Source organism: Tyto alba, unplaced genomic scaffold (assembly GCF_018691265.1).
Source record: "Tyto alba isolate M040663 unplaced genomic scaffold, T.alba_DEE_v4.0 Super-Scaffold_14, whole genome shotgun sequence".
NCBI classification, from domain to species: Eukaryota; Metazoa; Chordata; class Aves; order Strigiformes; family Tytonidae; genus Tyto; species Tyto alba.
The window spans coordinates 56,760,008-56,776,913 of record NW_024881276.1 but is presented as its reverse complement, the minus strand read 5'-3'; the positions used below and the strand labels follow the sequence as shown (position 1 = coordinate 56,776,913).

The 16,906-nt window shown below is 45.6% G+C and overlaps 1 protein-coding gene and 1 long non-coding RNA gene across 2 annotated transcripts; both read left to right on the top strand.

The window, feature by feature from the left end:
• Nucleotides 1-331: 331 nt before the first annotated feature.
• On the top strand, nt 332-1,739 carry LOC122152955. Its single transcript, XR_006164963.1, has 2 exons — nt 332-503; nt 1,390-1,739. It is a non-coding gene; the product is annotated as an uncharacterized LOC122152955 (long non-coding RNA).
• An 8,687-nt stretch (nt 1,740-10,426) lies between these two features.
• Nucleotides 10,427-13,074, top strand: LOC104358492 (cytochrome c oxidase copper chaperone). Its single transcript, XM_033001009.2, has 3 exons — nt 10,427-10,688; nt 12,353-12,463; nt 12,866-13,074. Exons 1-2 carry the CDS (start codon nt 10,570-10,572, stop codon nt 12,435-12,437), a joined length of 204 nt encoding a protein of 67 aa, XP_032856900.1. The 5' UTR covers nt 10,427-10,569; the 3' UTR covers nt 12,438-12,463; nt 12,866-13,074.
• Nucleotides 13,075-16,906: the final 3,832 nt, after the last annotated feature.

Below are 16,906 nucleotides of genomic sequence, written 5' to 3'. Positions count from 1 at the left end.
TAAGTTACAGGCAACAAAGATAGAGCATTAAAAGCACTACTGAGGCTTTGATGGCAGGAAATGCCAAAATTAATTATTTAAAATTAGTAACTGTTAGCATGCCATTTATCATTCTTGCCACAGGATGTCACAATTTCCCCATGTATGGCCCATCACCAGCTCTAACTTTGGTGGTGGTCAGGTCAGCACTTCTATTAAATGTGAAATAGTATAAAATTAATTTGGCCCTTATACCCATCCAAAGTAAGCATTAATTTCCATTCCCTGTCCGATCTCCACCTGGTTTACTAACTGTATGTGATAAACACCTCTTTCCAGATGTGTGGTTCAGGAAAGCAGGAGCAGGAAAGCAGCAGCACAGGGCTGCAGTCAATGTGGTTGCTAGCTTTTTAATCCAGAGGAAGGGACCCTTCCTCCCAGCCCATCAGAACAGATGGTGAAGAAGAGTGAGGAAAACAGAAGGAGGGGGAAGATGTGGTCACTATTCCCAGCAGGAAGCAGAGGTAAGTCTCAAAGGTGTGAGAAGACAGATGCTGTAAAATCTAATGTTTTGTGGCTAGAGGCCTTGTCTCTGTGCTGGCTTTTGGCGATAGTAAGGCATTATATTCATTGTGGAATATCTCACTTGTAACCTGTGACATCTTTTGTAAAAGTGGCCTTGGAGTACTGATTGTGGTAAATGGAGCTTCAACAAAGTGAAGTCTTTGGTTTCTTTGTGCTGTTTTCACTAAGAGCTCTGCTAATAGAGGCATTTTGAGATACAACTACTGAACTGGAAAAAACAGATGAAAGTCTATGGACACTGTTCTCTCCTGTCTTTATTAGTATGACTGTTGGCACATTTCCTTTACTAAAAGCAATCTACAGATGAGGATAGCCTAAAAAGTCAAAGTTCAAAGAAAATTAAGTAGTAACACTTTGATCCCAGTTAAAGGATTCACTTGAAAGCCTGCTGAGAGACTTCTGTAATGGTTTTGATTAGGACTTAAAAAAATAATAAAAAAAAAAAGGAAGGTGGAATTAGAGACATTTTCAGCCCATGGTTCAGAGAAGTCTGATTTGTGACAAAAAACAAAATTTACCAATACTTCAGGCATCCTCTGAAGGACATTCACATACTTTAATTTGCTTGGATTGCATGAGCTTTGGATGAGATTCTTAATGAGCAGGGATGACGTTTGGATGATTTGCTAGGCTGAAGTCAGGAATGTTGTCTCACCTCAGCCAGAAGAGGCTAGTGGATTAAATTCCTTTGGGAACTAGTGAATTCCTAATGTTCTCACTCCTTCTGGGCAATATTCAGAGGAATAAATGGCAGTGCCAACATGTTAGCTTGCAGCTTTCAAGTGCCAGTGTGTTAAGACTTTTCTTTTCAATGTTAAACCTTAGATTCCCTCTGTTTCTTGCTGCAACAATCAGTGGTTGAATCAGCAGAGGAGATGCTATACCCTAGTCAGAGCACAAGAGGTGAGAGAACAACCAGAGGAACAATTTGATGGAAGGGGAATATTACATTGACTTAACAGACAAGATTTTATCCCGTATTTCTGGCTTAGAAGTTGACATGAGCTTGTATCTTCAAAGAAATCCAGCTACTTGCTTCTGGAGACCTGGATGAGAAATGTTCTTATAGCTGGGTTGTGATTGGATTCCGTGTCTGTTTTTCATGAGAGTTTGGCTCCAGTCTTGTTGTCTGTTTGTCTGTTTAAAACATAAATAAACAACTGTGTTTACTGGTAGCTGCCTGTTGAGCTGAGAGGGAAGAGAGAAAACCCACTGACTGGGAAAGGGGAGTCCAAGTGCAGGGAGAGAGGGAAGGCAAGATGCAGCTGTAACTAGAAGGAGCTCAAGGGGAGGTGGGAGATGCTTCAGGGAGTGGAAAGGTTCCATCCACCACTGACTTCTTGCTCTGGTGATACCCATTTGTCAGCTCTTTGCTGAGAGAGGACAGTTCTTTCTTTAAAAGGGCAAACCTAAAACCCAGCCTGTTAATAGTCTGGATGGGAAGATATGAATTCCTCTATTTTACTCGGCCAAGCCTGAGGAGAGGCCCTGCTGAAGTCCTGATCTCCCTAAAACTTGACTGGTGGTGCCTGTCCAGGCTGCGGGGATGCAGGGAGGGTGCTGTCAGCAGCAACGACCATCCCGGCCTGGCCAATCCATCACACTTCCCAACTCTGCTCTCTCCCAGACCAGGCTGGGAGCCGGCGTGACTAAGAAGGGTGGTGGCTCCCTAAAAATGTCAAGGGCTGTAGAGAGAACGTTGTCTCCTAGAGCCAAGGAGACCTCTTTACCCGGAAGCTCAGGAGTTCAGTAGCTAGATTTTTACTGGCTGCTTGATGGATGATGGATGGTTTGTACTAAAGCCTGCAGCAGCACAGGGTAGCTTAACAGTTCAGTAGACAGGGAGACATGTAGTATGTATTTATCTGATGTGTCAAAAACAATGGAATGGAGTACCCTGCTGACCTCTGCAGTATTTCTGCTCTCCTCATTCTTTTTCCTATTGTTTGTCAAGGTGCCTGGTCAAGTCTGGCTTCCAGCTAGTTGGAAAACTTTTCCCAGGACGTTGAATGTCTGTGCTTGCCTGATCTGAAGGGAGCACCAGGGACTACTGATTTTCTGTGACCCTTTTAGCCACTCTCTTCATGGAAATGAAATAGCTGGACACAAGTGATATGGAGACTGGTTTTAGCTTGTTATTGTAATACAGTATAACTCTGTCACACACACTACACTCTTACTTCCTCTTAAACAATTAAGGCAACATGATCTTAATCCGGTCTATTAAACCTTTCCAAAAAAATACTTCTCATCCTTTAATTGCAATTCTCTGGATGCAGGTCAGCTGAGGGCTAGCACACGTCCAAGGGCCTGGAGAAGGCCTACCAGAAATAAAAGGGAGAGACAGCAGCGACAGGACACTCAGGCCATGGGGAGAAAAAAAGCTAGAATTGGATGGGGGCTGAACAGAGCCCTTTCTGAACAGAGACTGGGGAAGGATGCATAAATATCACTTCTCCCATATAAGAAACCAAAGCCTGTGCTCTCTTTAGTCTTGAAAGTTCCCCTATCTTTCCCCTCTGTCTTTGCCTGCACCCACACAGCCCCTCCCCACATCACTTCCCAGTCTCAGATGGTGGAGACTGAACAGAACACAATACAGGATCTAGAGCACATCACTGGTGTCTTGACATATCAACTGTGAGAGCACGATAGGAACTCAGTATCTAGCATGTTGATCTGGAAACATCCCCTCTTTGATCCTGAGGAAGTCTTTGAATGGACCCCTAGAAGAATCAGACGTGGAGAAATCCATTGTGGGTTTTAAATAAGGGCCTGGAGTAGTTGAAGTTAATGATGTGTCCGTCCAGACAGGATGCATAGAGTAAAATTTAGTGTTTGTTACACACAGTAAGTACCAACCCAAGACACTCAGTACTTGGAGAAAACACTGCACAGCATACTGTACAGCATATTGAAAACCAGGGCAAAATAGTCAGGATATGGGATTGAGCTGAAGGTTTAGATGAAATTTTCTGCCATGTAGATGACTTGTGTTCCCATGTCACTTTTTCAAAAATAATTGTATTCCAGCTACGTAATGTATTTAGGAAGATGTCAATGTAAGTAGGATCTCTTGAGAATCCCTCTGCCAGCCTATGGAGATGCCCCTAATGCTTCTTAAAATCTGACCCTTAAGCACATGATAATCAAGTCCAACTGATTTTTGGTGGGAATAAGGATTCTAACGATCTCCTTGAGAAAGTGCCAGTAATGCTCATTAGACTTACTTCAAAATTCTTCTTCTGGATCAATGAGAAGAAAAGCAGAAGAAAACAAGTACAAATGAATTAGGTGTTCAAAGTTGAAACCTAGCTTGCCCACTGATGTGAAAGAAATGGCTTAAGAGCAACTGAATTTTCTACATTATTTTGTAACTTAGCAAGTAACAGCCAGGGGGATTCTAAATGGATTCAGAAGATAGATAATGTTGCAGGCTCTTTACAAGCAGCTTGCAGCTCTGTACAGCCTATGTCTTGATGTAATATTTAAAAGGAGTGAAATGCTGGGATGTGAGTACGTAGAAGTATGCAGCTGCAATCAGTGACATCTCAAAAATGGAATGACTCATGTATTTGTAAATACTAGTGGTTCCTTCCAGGCTTCCAGTTAGCTCCCGCAGTTTGTTGTGAATGCTAAACTATTTTCTGTAGCGCAAGCTTCACATTTCGTAAAACATTACCAAGAGAGACTTGAATAGATTCAACCAAGCTAGATTTGCTACCGACACAGACATCAAAATGGCACGCCACCAAGCAGAATAAAACTGTTAGTAGCAGCAACACTTAGGGGGGGGAAAAAAGGACAACTGGAATGTGTGCAGTAAAAAAGAAGTGGACATACTGTATTGCTGCTTCTCAGTTATTTGACAGCTTAACACCATTCATCAGAGTTGCAGAAACACTGCTTCGTTTGCAGCAGAACTAATCAAGGTTAGAACTCTGTGCTATGAAGTATTTTATGGAACTACAGTGAGGCATTTTTCTTCAATACACAGGCGAGTGGATCTGGGTTCTGAATGAGATTTCCTGTAACGCATAAGCACAGATCTTAGGTGACATTTAATTTTTGTGGGGTAACTAATTGGAGATCATCCATGCATGCATGTGGTGCTACATATTAACAGTGGCTCAGCTCTCTGATAGCTTGAGGTCACATTCTGATCAGTTCCAACAATTCACATAGAGGTTATGCAGAAGTTTGAAAGTCTTACTCTTTCAAGTCATGAGAAGTGAGACTGAAAGAGGTTTCCTGTTTGGAAAGAACTATATAGACAGCTGTTACGGTTAACTCTGCAGTGGAGACAAAAAAAAATATCTGAGGATAGCAAAACTACTCCCTGGGTGACTAGTGTGTGTCATCATCTTCAAGCCTAAACACTTATAATCCTGGACTATTTTTTTCTGATTTTTAACTGAAAATAGCAAGTCTGACTGCAGGGGAGGGACAGACCTTTGCAGATGAATGTCTTTTGGAGTATTAGTGATGCTATTTTGCAAATACAGGTTAGGATTTTCTGAGTTACGAAGCGTAGAGACTGTCAGACGATAGACCCTTGCCTTCTTCAGCCATGCTCTTTTGTTGTGTCAGTAGCACACGCAGCCATTCGAGTGCAAACACCTGGCCTTTCCTTCCCACCAGTTTGCGCAATGGGATCTATTCCAGACCACTTGGGTTTTCATGGGTGTTCCCTCCACAAAGGGGAGCTGAAAATTAGTCATCCCAGCAAGCACTAAAGTAAGTGTGACCAGGTTTGAAATGCACATCCAACATCAGCTGCTGTACATCTGCGATGTGGAAAGCTGCCACGTGTCCAGAGGCTCAGTTGTTCTTGCCTCCAGTCCATAGGGAACAGGCAGGTTGCTTTGTGGCATGGTACCAAATGCCAGCTTCCTTCTTTTGCCATGTTACCAGGGAGACTGCATACTGAATTTGCTGGCCTGGCTTTTGCAGTGTTGCATGGCAAATTCATAACCTTTACTAATATGTTTGGATATACTGTCAGCGGGCAGTGAAAAGAAGAGGCGTAGTATGAAGTGATGATATTCGTAATTTTAGCACAAACTGGGGAGGAATGTGTGGGAGAAAAAAAAAAGAGTGGGAAAGACATGAAAATTCTTTAAGTTTATAAACTTAAAACAAGCACTGATGTCTTGTCTTCCCTCACCCCAGCACGAACATCCAGATTTCACTGGAAAAGTCATTCATCGCTAGAAACAGTGTTCTGCTTGCACTATAAAACATTGGTTTCTTAGCAAAAGCAAGCAGTGGTGGCAATTCTTGAAATTAGTTTTGCTACAGATTTAGACCGGGACAAGAGTTTCTGCTCTGCCTGCTGTAGGACAGGCGCTATCTTCTTTACTGTGGAGGGCTAGGCCACCGAGTCCTGGCCCCAGCATGAGACTCCAGAATTTCTGGGATGTTGTGGGCCGAGTTCTGCGATGTCAGAGACAGCAGTTCTGTTTCGAATGTGGAAAGTGGCTGCAACCTGGCAAACGACCTTCTACCTCCAGCCTCTGGCGCTCTGAAGATCTGGCTTTATTCCTGGCAAGAGATGATCTGTTGCAGTACTAGCTTGTAGGGCATTCAAAGAGACAAAAATGCTTTAAAAGTAATCTTGATTCTACTCTTGTTTCTTTAAGGGCTTGCTTGCCAGTATGGAGGGAGACTCTCTCCATACAGACTTCCACTGTGATCTCCCAGGAGGGGATGGTTCAGTCCTGTGGTACAGCATCCCTGCATACAGAATTCATGCCGTAGTCCTGAAACATGGGGATTTGCCTCTTCAGCTTGGGAGAAGACCAGCACATCACTTCTTGAGGTGATTTTAGCCCAGTGAACCACTTGCCTTCTCCTAAAGATGGAGTTTGAAGCTTAGAGGGGATGTAGTTAATCACCTTAAAGTCTCTTCCATTGTACTAGACCAGAGCAAAGGTCCTTCTGTCCTAGCATTCAGTCTCTCTTGGGTCACACTGCTGAGCTGATAGTATTTGGTAGTTGCAGGTCTGCAACTCTGATCAAAGCAAGAAAGTCTGTCCTGTACTTGGGCAGTTAATATAATAGGTAACAGGGCCCTGGCAAGTCATCTTACTCAGAAGTTTGAAGTCCTTTTTTTTTTTTTTTCCTCCATGTGTAGCTAACCATTGACCAAAACCACAGACAACTTATTTGACAATTAAAGACAGTGTATGGTTGACTGGGCTCCTGGAGTAGTAGCTGTCTCATGTTTATATTAAGTCAAAGACAAAAATATTTCTCTAGACCAATATTAAACAGGTTTATTTTTTTCAAGATTGTAAAGGGTTAGTGGTTCTCAGAACAGACACTACATGGAAAGTATCAAAATACCTTCAACTCTGTTTCACCACAAAGATTTTCCGCAGCTAAATTTACCTTCTTTCATGTGTATCAAGTGTGAGAAATCTGGAAGACCCCAGACTAGCCCAGACTGCTACTTTCAACTGACATTGATAGGGGCTTACCCCACCTAACAGTAACAACGAATGTAAATACATTGTTGAGGTTCCTTGAAATGTCTGTCCATTTGAGTCTCTCTAATGGACAAGTACTTTTTTTGGACAACCATTCTTTTAGTGGGCTGAAACTGAAGATACAAGAAGCCAAGGGAAATTACAGCAGTGCTACTGTGATGTTTACACATCACGAGTCACTGCTCTATGTTCTTTATTTCTGATAAAGGGCTGTACAGCAAAAATAATTTGGAACCCCATGACAACTGGGTAGTCTACCCATATTTCATCCATTACTCCTCTAAACACAGAGCTGTAAATGTTCAGTGCTATCCGTAGTCCTTGTACTCTCACACGTGGTATCAGGCTGCCAAGTGTCATGGCAGATTGAGGGAGGGTCTTCTTTCATTATCTCTTTCAGAAACTCTGAGGTTTTCACTGAATCTCCTTTCCTGGGAACTGGATCTGACAGTTTCCCAGCAGTCTCAGCTCAGTAGCCTGCCCTTAGCTGTTCTTCTTTGACTGGTAGATAGATCTGTTCATCCTGACGCATGGTCTTTAATATAATTCTTCTGCCACTGTCAGCAGGCAGAGTACAAACGGAAAATAAAAAACACCAAGTTAACAATCAATCCTTAGGCACAGTGTAATGTCAGAAGAGAGGAGGCTGTGATCTCCCCTCTGCACTGTACTCCAAATTGGTGCAATCGGTATGAAAACATGTCAACTGTGCTTTTATGGCGATTTCTTTCCTTCTCCTCCCTCCCAGCCCCTACCCCTTCATCCTACCAAGAAGTGATTCCTTCTTCCAGGGTGATTCTGTTACTAACTATTACCATACAAGTAGTGTGGCCAAAATAGCAGTGCTTCTCCTTAATCTGTTTAATCTGTTTGGAAAGCTGCTAGAGTTAAAATGGAGTGCTGCTTGCAGAGATGTTTAGTCTCCACAGGCCATACCTTCGTGCAGGCCTCCTTGAAGTCTTCTCCCAAAATGACTAAATTTTAACCTCTCTCTGCCCTTGGTATTCTGTAAGTCCAGCAAGTGTATCAAATGTGTTTTACTTGGTCTTTTCCTGGTTTCTACAGGCCAAATTAATCTCAAAATTGTTTTGTTTTGGTTTGTTTTGTTTTTTTAAATAAAATATGTTGTTAAATAAAAGATATTGTTCACTGACAGACTTGGGAAACTCCCTCTGAGGTTTTTTACCATAGGCTTTCCTTCAGCCTGTGTTGCTCTCACCAGCTCTGTCTAGGCCTTTGGATAGCAGCCAGCAGATAAAGCTTTAGGAAGAAAAGACAAAGCTAGTTAATTTGAAAGGAAAACACGCTTAATATGTTAAAAAACCTAGTAATAAGTCACTGCTTTGGAGAGCTGATGCGTGCTTTTAGTCATTTCAGGCATTTCAATCTCAGCTCCATCTTGCGGCATGTTTGCATGGATTTGAGAAAAGCATATTCTGGTCAACATATGCAATGTGTACATCTTCCAGTTCATCAGGCCGGGCTGCCTGGCCTCACAGGGCATGTGTGCTGAACCAGGAGGCTGCATGGGCGCAGGTCAGTCTGAACAGCCTTCCCAGCCAAATGGGAGAGCTGGGGACACTACTGGGCTGAGATTCACGGATAATTAAGTAGGTGGGAGAGTGTTACGTGACACCATTTCAGCTGTAGCATGGCAATGCACAGGCAGTTTCCTCAGGAGCCTGCATTTCAAGGAGACGCACTGTCAGGGTGCCAGAGAGGTGCCTCAGTGGTGAAAACAGGAGATCCTCATCTACCTGTGTGATGCAAATGTGGAGATTTGGACTTCTGGAAGAGAGTTAGGTTCTACTTCTTGTCTCTCTTGGCGAGAATGAGAGCATCAAAAAAAGAATCCTCTCCCACCGTTAGCTCACTCAGGTAGCACGAGTCGGTGGTGTTGGCATTCACTTTGGTGATCCAGAGAAATCAAAGAGCAAAATCTCTCAAAAGAGAATGATCTCGCTTCTGGCCTGGCTCATTGGAAGGGTAAATACTGAAAATAATGAAATAATTCTGTCTTGCCCAGGGCTCTTAAAACAATGGGGTTGCTTGATATTTCATACCTTATATAGGGCAGGACCCTTTTCAATCTTTTACCTGACTGGAGCATTCAGATCTCTAGCAGGTATTTTGAGCTCCTAAGTTTTGATGAGACTGAGAGCATGTACTCTGTTTTATAGGAGCTACTGCTATTTACTCTTCATCACAGACCAAAAGAAATGCCTCTGTGATTGACAGGTATGGGATAATCTGCCCCAAGTGCAAAAAAACTCATCCTAAAAGTCAGAAATCTATTAAATACCTAAAATACAGGGGTTTTTTGACCTTCCCACAATTTTAGATTCCCTTAGTACCTGATATAAGCTGCCAGTTCTTTGACTCTTGCTACACCCCATTAAAAGGCACAGCAGCTGCATCCCAGTGGGCATACTCTCCTTTTCCACTTCTGAGCCTTCAGCAGTGTCACGTCCACTGATGTGCAGCCCTTCCCGCGTTACCTGTGTGGGGCGCCCCTTCGCTCTGCAGTGTCCCTGCCAGTCTGTACGTGTGCAAGTATAACCCAGTCTGAATCAAGGCCGGCTGCAGGCACAAGTGTAGCATGCTTACATGCCTTAGGCAGCTGACAAGACTGTGGCAAGATAGCCAAGCTGGTTTATATATGGCAGAGACCTGAAAGGCAAGAGTGGCTGCTGATGCCTGGTTTGGGGCCGACTACAAAAGAAAAGCAGCTTTGTATCTTTTCCTTTATTGCCCATGACAGGGACCAGCCACGACAGCAACATTTCACGTTGCCAGTGGTGAGGCTGTGCAGTAGTACTCGTACAGTACCTGCTGAGCCGCCTGTACTTCCCTCCCACAGATCTCCAGTTTTCTTTACAACTGTGACAAGGAACTTTCCTCACTGCTTGAGGGGGAAAAAAAAAAAAAAAATTAAATAAATAGCTTTAGGTAGCTGCTGGATACAACTTTCTATTGATGGGGCCTGGCTCTGGCAGAACCGATACCCTTTCGGTCGGTTGCTGCTCTTGGTAAGACCGCGGAGGGTGGCAGGGCCTCTCAGCCGCTGCCGCCATTTTCCACCCTCCTGCCCGCTCCCTCCCTCCCTCCCTCCCTCCCTCCCTCCCTCCCTCCCTCCTTTTCGTGCTGGCTCGGCCAGTACCGAGCGTTCCTGGGGAACGTCTCTTCCGAGACGCCCACTGACTGTTACAGCACGGGCCTCCGCCCGCGTTCCAACCGCCCGCCCCAGCGCCGGGGATACGGCCAGCGCGCGCCGGGCTGAGGGGAGGGGTGCGCGCGGGCGGGCGGGCGGGCGGCCGGAGGGCTTCCGAACTACGTCTCCCAGCGGGCGGCGGGGCAGGCCGCCCGGAAGTACAGGGGGCCCCGCGGCAGGGCGGGCGGGCTGTGGCGGCGGTTGGCTTCTCCGCTCTCGCGCCGGGAAAAGGGGAGGGGCCCGCGTAACGGCCGCTCCCGCCCTTCCCCCGCAGGCTGTGGGCGCTGGGGGAAGCCGCCCGCCATGTCGACGGTCGCTGCCGCTAGCTGCGACGCCAAGGGCGCGGGGGAGGCGCGGGAAGAGAAGAAGCCGCTGAAGGCCTGCTGCGCCTGCCCCGAGACCAAGAAAGCGCGGGACGCCTGGTGAGGGCCCCGAGCTCCCGGCGGCGGGTGTTCCCCTGGGCGGGGGCTCGACCCCTCGTCGAGCTGCTGGGGCGTTTTGAGCCAGGCTGCCGCCCGCCTGCGGGTGCGCCCTGGCCTGGCGGGTTCCCCTCCCTGCCCCGATCGTCGATACCTTCTAGGAGTTTCTGCCCCTCCCGACGTGCCCCGGATGGTTTTGGGAGCGCCCCCCCCCCGCCGCCGTCTCTGGGCGGAGGGTGCCGGAGCGTCCAGGAAGGGTGGGAGAGGGAGGAGGGAGAGTGTGGAGGAGGAGGAGAAAGTGTCTTAAAAGGGTAAATTAGAAAGGGAGCGATTAATGTTTCATAGCCCTAGTTTAGAACAGGTTTCAGAGATTAGCTTGTAACGGTGCTTACAAGTCTTCACTAGCGCTGACTGAATAAAGCAACAAGTACCAGCAGGTAGTAACATTTTTATTGTTTAATTGACGAGAAATGCCGTTCTCTTTTAAATAAAACAAAATACTCTGTTTTTTTAGATCACAGAGGTGCAAAATCTGACAGTGGAGTATATAGCTGTATTTGTAATTATAGCCTTAGTCACAGTCATGGGACCTGTCAAATAGCATGAAATGCACCCCCAAAATAGAGTTCCTTTGTATATGACAGTAAATCTTTAAAAAACTTCAGTCTGGTGACCAAACTCTCTTTTTTTTTTTTTTTTTTTTTAACCTGTCATGTGGTACAAATGTTGTTCAGTAGGTGGCATAATACCAGACGCTGTATTTTTGCTAACGTTAGGGATGTGTCACTCTGGTGATAGAACGGCAGCGAGTCCAGGGGCCCCCAGGGGTGGTAGGAAGCAAGTTCCAGGTCAGATGGAGTCGCCTTGAGCAGCCAACAGACCTGTCCATGCTTATTGTAATAATACTTAAGCGATGAACAAGATATTTTAGTTGTTCATCATTTGGCAGTTCCTTCCTTTGGCATCGAGGACAACGTAACGTGGCAGACGAGGGTTGATCAGACCTCTGACACACTCTCTGCAGAGCGGTGGCATCCCCACCGCTGGGGACAGGGAGCTCTCTGCCACAGAGCGAGTCTGAACTGCTGCTGCGGTACACGCAACATACCAACGGTGGAATGCTCTTACCACTGTTTTAGTGTGTATTAGACACTTGGATGGACAACATCATAAGTTACCGTATGTGGTAAATAATTTTTTTAAGAGGTTTTTTTGTTTCAGGTTCCCCAAATACCAACTGAAGCTGGTCTAAAACGTCATTTACTGGTCAGCCAATTCTGTGCTGATCTCTTACTGGAGAAGTTTTGTTGCTTCCATACTGAATGATTTGAAACCGATTGCTGACGAGATCAGCGTATTTGATGAAGTGATGTGACAGCCTTGTGTTGTGTAATGAAGCCCTGTCTAGACTTGCCCAGAATAGACACTGGCCTGTTAATATGAAATTCTGTTACACATTTCATCAGAGTTTTAAGTGCACAGCTCGAGACGTGGGCACCTTTTTGAGACAGTAGTATACTTTCCAAAACAGTGCTACCCTGGACAGGATAGGCAAAAAAATCTCTAGGGTTTTTTGATTGTCCCCAACAGCTTGTCAGTTCTGTGGCTTTGACTGATGGTAAGCAAATATTGTGTTGTTGAACGTTGGAAATTTTTTTATTTTACAGCATCATTGAGAAAGGGGAAGAAAATTGTGGGCACCTAATTGAAGCTCACAAAGAGTGTATGAGAGCTCTGGGCTTCAAGATATGAGTGGGAAGAGCAGGACTGTGCTTGCGGTGAGTATAGGCTTCAGGACCTCTGCCTCTGCAGTGCCCTGGCATCTCAGCTGGTGCCACTGGAAAGCCCAGGGTACTGTTCGTGATGGCAGAGGTGTCTTCCTTATAAGAGAGAAGCCATCCTCACTGACGCTAGAGGAAGAACTGCTGGCCTTGTGAGGGTGGTGAAGCCACCTGGCAATAGACGGCCTTTGTGAGTAGCTCTCTGGCAGTGCAGTATGGCCCTGCCTCTGCTGTCTTCTGAGAGATCTGAATTTCACCTTGGATTTCCAATGCTAGGGCAACGCATGGGTTGGCTTTTGTGGGTTTGTTGTTGGGGGGTTTTTCTTGATTGTTGAACTGTCCCTCAATATCCAGTGGAAATCCGTGTTTTGTGAAGCTGTCTTTTTCTCTCTCTTCTAGATGATGTCTGGGGTGTGACTGTGTTCTGGAAAGCTGCGAAATAAATTATTTCTGCAAGTTACTTCAAAGAGCAAATGCAAACAAAGAATCTATTTATGAGAGTCTCTAGTGATAGACTGTGCATCACATCTGTAGCTTCTCCACCATTAACTCTTGACTGCTGCTATAAAAAAGATATCTTTTTCCTCTTAATAAAAGTCTGAAAATGACCAGTGTTCCTGACTTCTGTTTCTTTTTAAGTAAAGAAGTGACAGTGCCATCCTCATTGAAAACCGTGTGCTGCAGAAATGGAGGGAATGAGACGAGCCTGCTTATGTGCCGACATGAGGACATGGACTGCTCTGGTGTTGTGGTTGAACAGGTGGGCTGTCAGTGGGTTTTCCCGCTGATGCACATTGAGGAACCACGCTACTGACACTGCCCTGCTACTGCTTTCAGCAAAGTCGTGCTGAAGCTTGCAGTGCCCTTTGTGGCGGTAGGTGTAACTATATTTGTACAAAGACGACCACAGCCTAATGAAAGGAGCTTTCCTTAGAGTCAAAACTGGATTTGCTTTCCCCCGTTTGAATTCTTTCAACGTCTTTTTTAATAGCTTTACCCTAGGATTCAAGCTTCATTCTTTATAATGAAGAATTAAGTACTTTTCCGTACCAAAGTCAAATTCTTGAGCCAGTAGTTCTTCAGGGGAAATGGAGCAGAGGACTTCAGATGTACGTACAGGTTGTTTGCCCGAAATAAAAGTTTTGGGGTTTTTTTTGTTTTGTTTTGTTTTTTTTTTCCGCTCAGTTTTTGTTGTGTTGGTCTTGTGTTAAGTGTGCACGGGCTTTTGTTTTCTGTTTTTTTCTCACCTGTGTGATGTGACAGTGGGAAGGTGGTTGTGGCTTTTGTTTCCTTCTGACAATCTAGAGTAAAAAAAAGTGCAATTGGTAGTTTGTTAACATGTGTGGGGCTTCTTACATGTGGGGCTTCTTTGGTTTTATACAAAGTTGCCATGCAATCCTAATGTTCTTCCTTTGGTGAGTTGGCTTTGCTTAAGGTGACATCAGCGATTACTTCCTCTCCTCCTGATGAGTTTTATTCTCAGAAATTGAAGATACAAAATCTGTGCTTCGCCCTGATTCTTCTCTTGGCTTTGGGCCTGTTGGAGGGGTGGGTGCAGTCACGATCATTTCTCTGCCTGCGGGGCCATGCACGTTCTGAGCTACCCAGGAATAGGCTGCCAGTGTTTAGTCGGTGGCACTTGGTGCTGTCTGCCGAGACCCACAAGCTGTGCAAGGAGAGCTTAGACTCTGCTTCTGGGACTTCTGTGTGACGGTCCTGGCTTCTGAGGAAACGTACTTTCAAATGCTTGCAGGGGACAAGCCAGGCTGTTAGGCTTAGCTCTGCACAGCTCGTCTGCTCTCCCCTCCCGAGGGGAGAGTTGTGCCCGTGCTGGCTGCCAGCCTTGGAGAAGGGACGCAGGAATAGCTCTGGCAAAAAGGGCTCAAAGCCGCCTGCGGTGCTGCAGCTGGCTGGGGAGCAGGGCCTGGCACTCCTCTTGGCGTTTATTATCGTCCTGAGGTAGAAACTTGAATAAGCTCATTTAATGTAGAATTGATGAGTGTCAGAGCTTGAACTGAAGAGAACGTGAAAAGGTGGATGAGCACCAGCTTTGTGGTAACATGCCCGGTCTGGGTAAACTGGAAATGGTGTCACAGAGTAAAGAGCAGGGCAGGGATCGGCAGTGGTCAAGTGAGAATGGAGCACTATTTAAATCGGGCCAAGCAAACTAAAAATGAGTCCCTGTACAATTTTACACAGATTGTATCAACCTAAGAAACGGGACATCTAGGCCTGCACGAAGGTAGAAGCATGGTAGATACTTCAGAAAGTTTTTAGCAGGAAGGTGATGAATGGGATGCTGTGATACCTGTGTGCAACAGGTGCAGAAAGGGTACTGGACAACTCGGTACTTACAGCAATGACGGCATAGCCTTGTAGTCAAATCACATTTCTTGCTGAGGGGCTTCCTCTGTTTCTGCAGGGTTGCTGTGGAGTGGACTCAAGGCTTGATTCTGGGAGTGGGAGTTGCTGGCACTGTGGTACTACTCACGGAGGGAGCTGGTGGCAGACGCTGCCCGGCAGCGGGTGCTCGGTGTACCTGCGTGGCCGTGGCAGGAAACCTGACTGAACTATATGGGAGCACGACTAAATACAGCACGTGCCATCTTTGGCCCTTTGTGATTCACCACGAGCTTGTCTGGAGCGGGCTTTTAGACCTTTCCCAACAGCTGTATATCCAATGTGACCTGAAACACCAGGTGGATATTTTAGAGCTACAGAGTTTATTCGTGTGTAAGTAACAGTTTTGCAGACTGATGCCAGCCATGCGCTGTATAATAAATCAAAAAGGAGATGTGTGGTTATGCCCTTCCTGACCTTAAGCCACCAAGGTCTTAGTGTCCTCAGCGCAGGCGGTTGGACTAGTTTCCAGCTTATAGGATCAGTAGTGAACCTGTAGACCTTCCTGAGGGTGGGTAAAATAGCCAGTTGTTCAGCTGCTGTAAGACTGGGGACTGATCACGTCCCAGTGTGGTGCTGCTCTCAAGGACGGGGGGGTTATTTGCCAAGCATGGGGCAGGCTGCACCTGGATTGCATCACCACATGGGGCTAAATATTAACTGCTACTGGTTGAATTAATTGTAAGTGTGAAGATCAGTGCAGTACCTGTTTCCAGCACTGGAACTGGTAGCGTGTAAAGCTTGACGTGTCTCTTTCTTATTTGCAGACTCATTTTGTTGTAACGCCCGTGTGCCTTCCTCCAGGGAAGAGTCTTAACGCTGCTCGGGTGTTTTCTGTGCGCTTGCTCTCTTGATTCCAAATTGGTTTGGGCCTTGGTATCTCCCTATTAACACTTGTATGGCTTTCTCCTTGAATCACTATTGGCTTTTGAACACTCATCTTGGATGAACCCCAGCGTCCCTGGAGGGAATGTAACTCAAGGCAAAGCATGAAAATAAAATTTCTCCTGGGAAAATGAAAAGTTTTTTGAACTCTTTCTGCGTGGAAAGCTGACAGTGCTGTGAAGATGGTTTGTATGGCCACAGTACTCTTAAGGGAGAAAGGAAGGTTTGAGCCTTGGTGGTTCAACCACTTCGCAGATCTTCCTTTTAAAAAAATGGGCCTGAAAACACCAAAATTAATCTCTAGTGTGTGCTGAGAGGTCTACATTTTAAAAGGCTGTATCATTCTCTACAATGCTGCGTTCAGCCCCAGCAGGAAAGTTGTGTAGTTTCTAATGAGAGCTTTGTGCTGTTCCTGCTGTGGGTGTAAAGCTTCCTGTGTGCCTTCCCCAGGGAAGGCACGGCGGGCCTCCTCGCCCGCAGCGCTGCCACCCCAGCACGTGCCTCTGGGGTCACTGCCACGCCACTGACCGTGCTCTGGAAGGAGCCAGAGGAAGCCCCTTCTTTGTCCTAACGAGTCATTAACATTGTGTTCCAGAGTATTTTCTAGCTCAGAAATTTGCCTGTGGCGTGAAATTAATAACTTTTTTTTTTTTTTTCTTTTTTTGGTCACTTTCTTTGATGTTGCTGCAAAAGATTTTTTTGGTAGTATAGAAAGGCAGGAGGAATTGCAGTGTTGTTTCTCAGAATGCTTCCTCTAATGTAGTTCTACCTTGCTATTCGTAGCAGTTCAGTTTTGTCTCACAGATGCTATGTAAAGTATCTTTCTTATGAGTATTCTCAAACTGATATCCCAACTTCCCATTATATCAAATGTCAGCCTATCTTGGAAAGAGGACCCTGTTGTTTTTTCAGAGGCCTAAAGGTAGACAGGTTGTTGTTGGGATCATCTAGCAAGTACATGGCAATGGTTTGAAAACCAGAACTTGGCTCCCGAGATTTTTATTGTAGTGCTTTGGATCTACCTTCCCTCTTTGCAGAGAAGGTCAAGAGAAATTAAGTTCTTCAGTCACCCGTGCTTCTTGCAGCCGAGCCTTGTTCTGCTTCAGTCAGTAGGATTTATTTCTTCACTTGAATAAGGGGCCACTGGAGACAAGG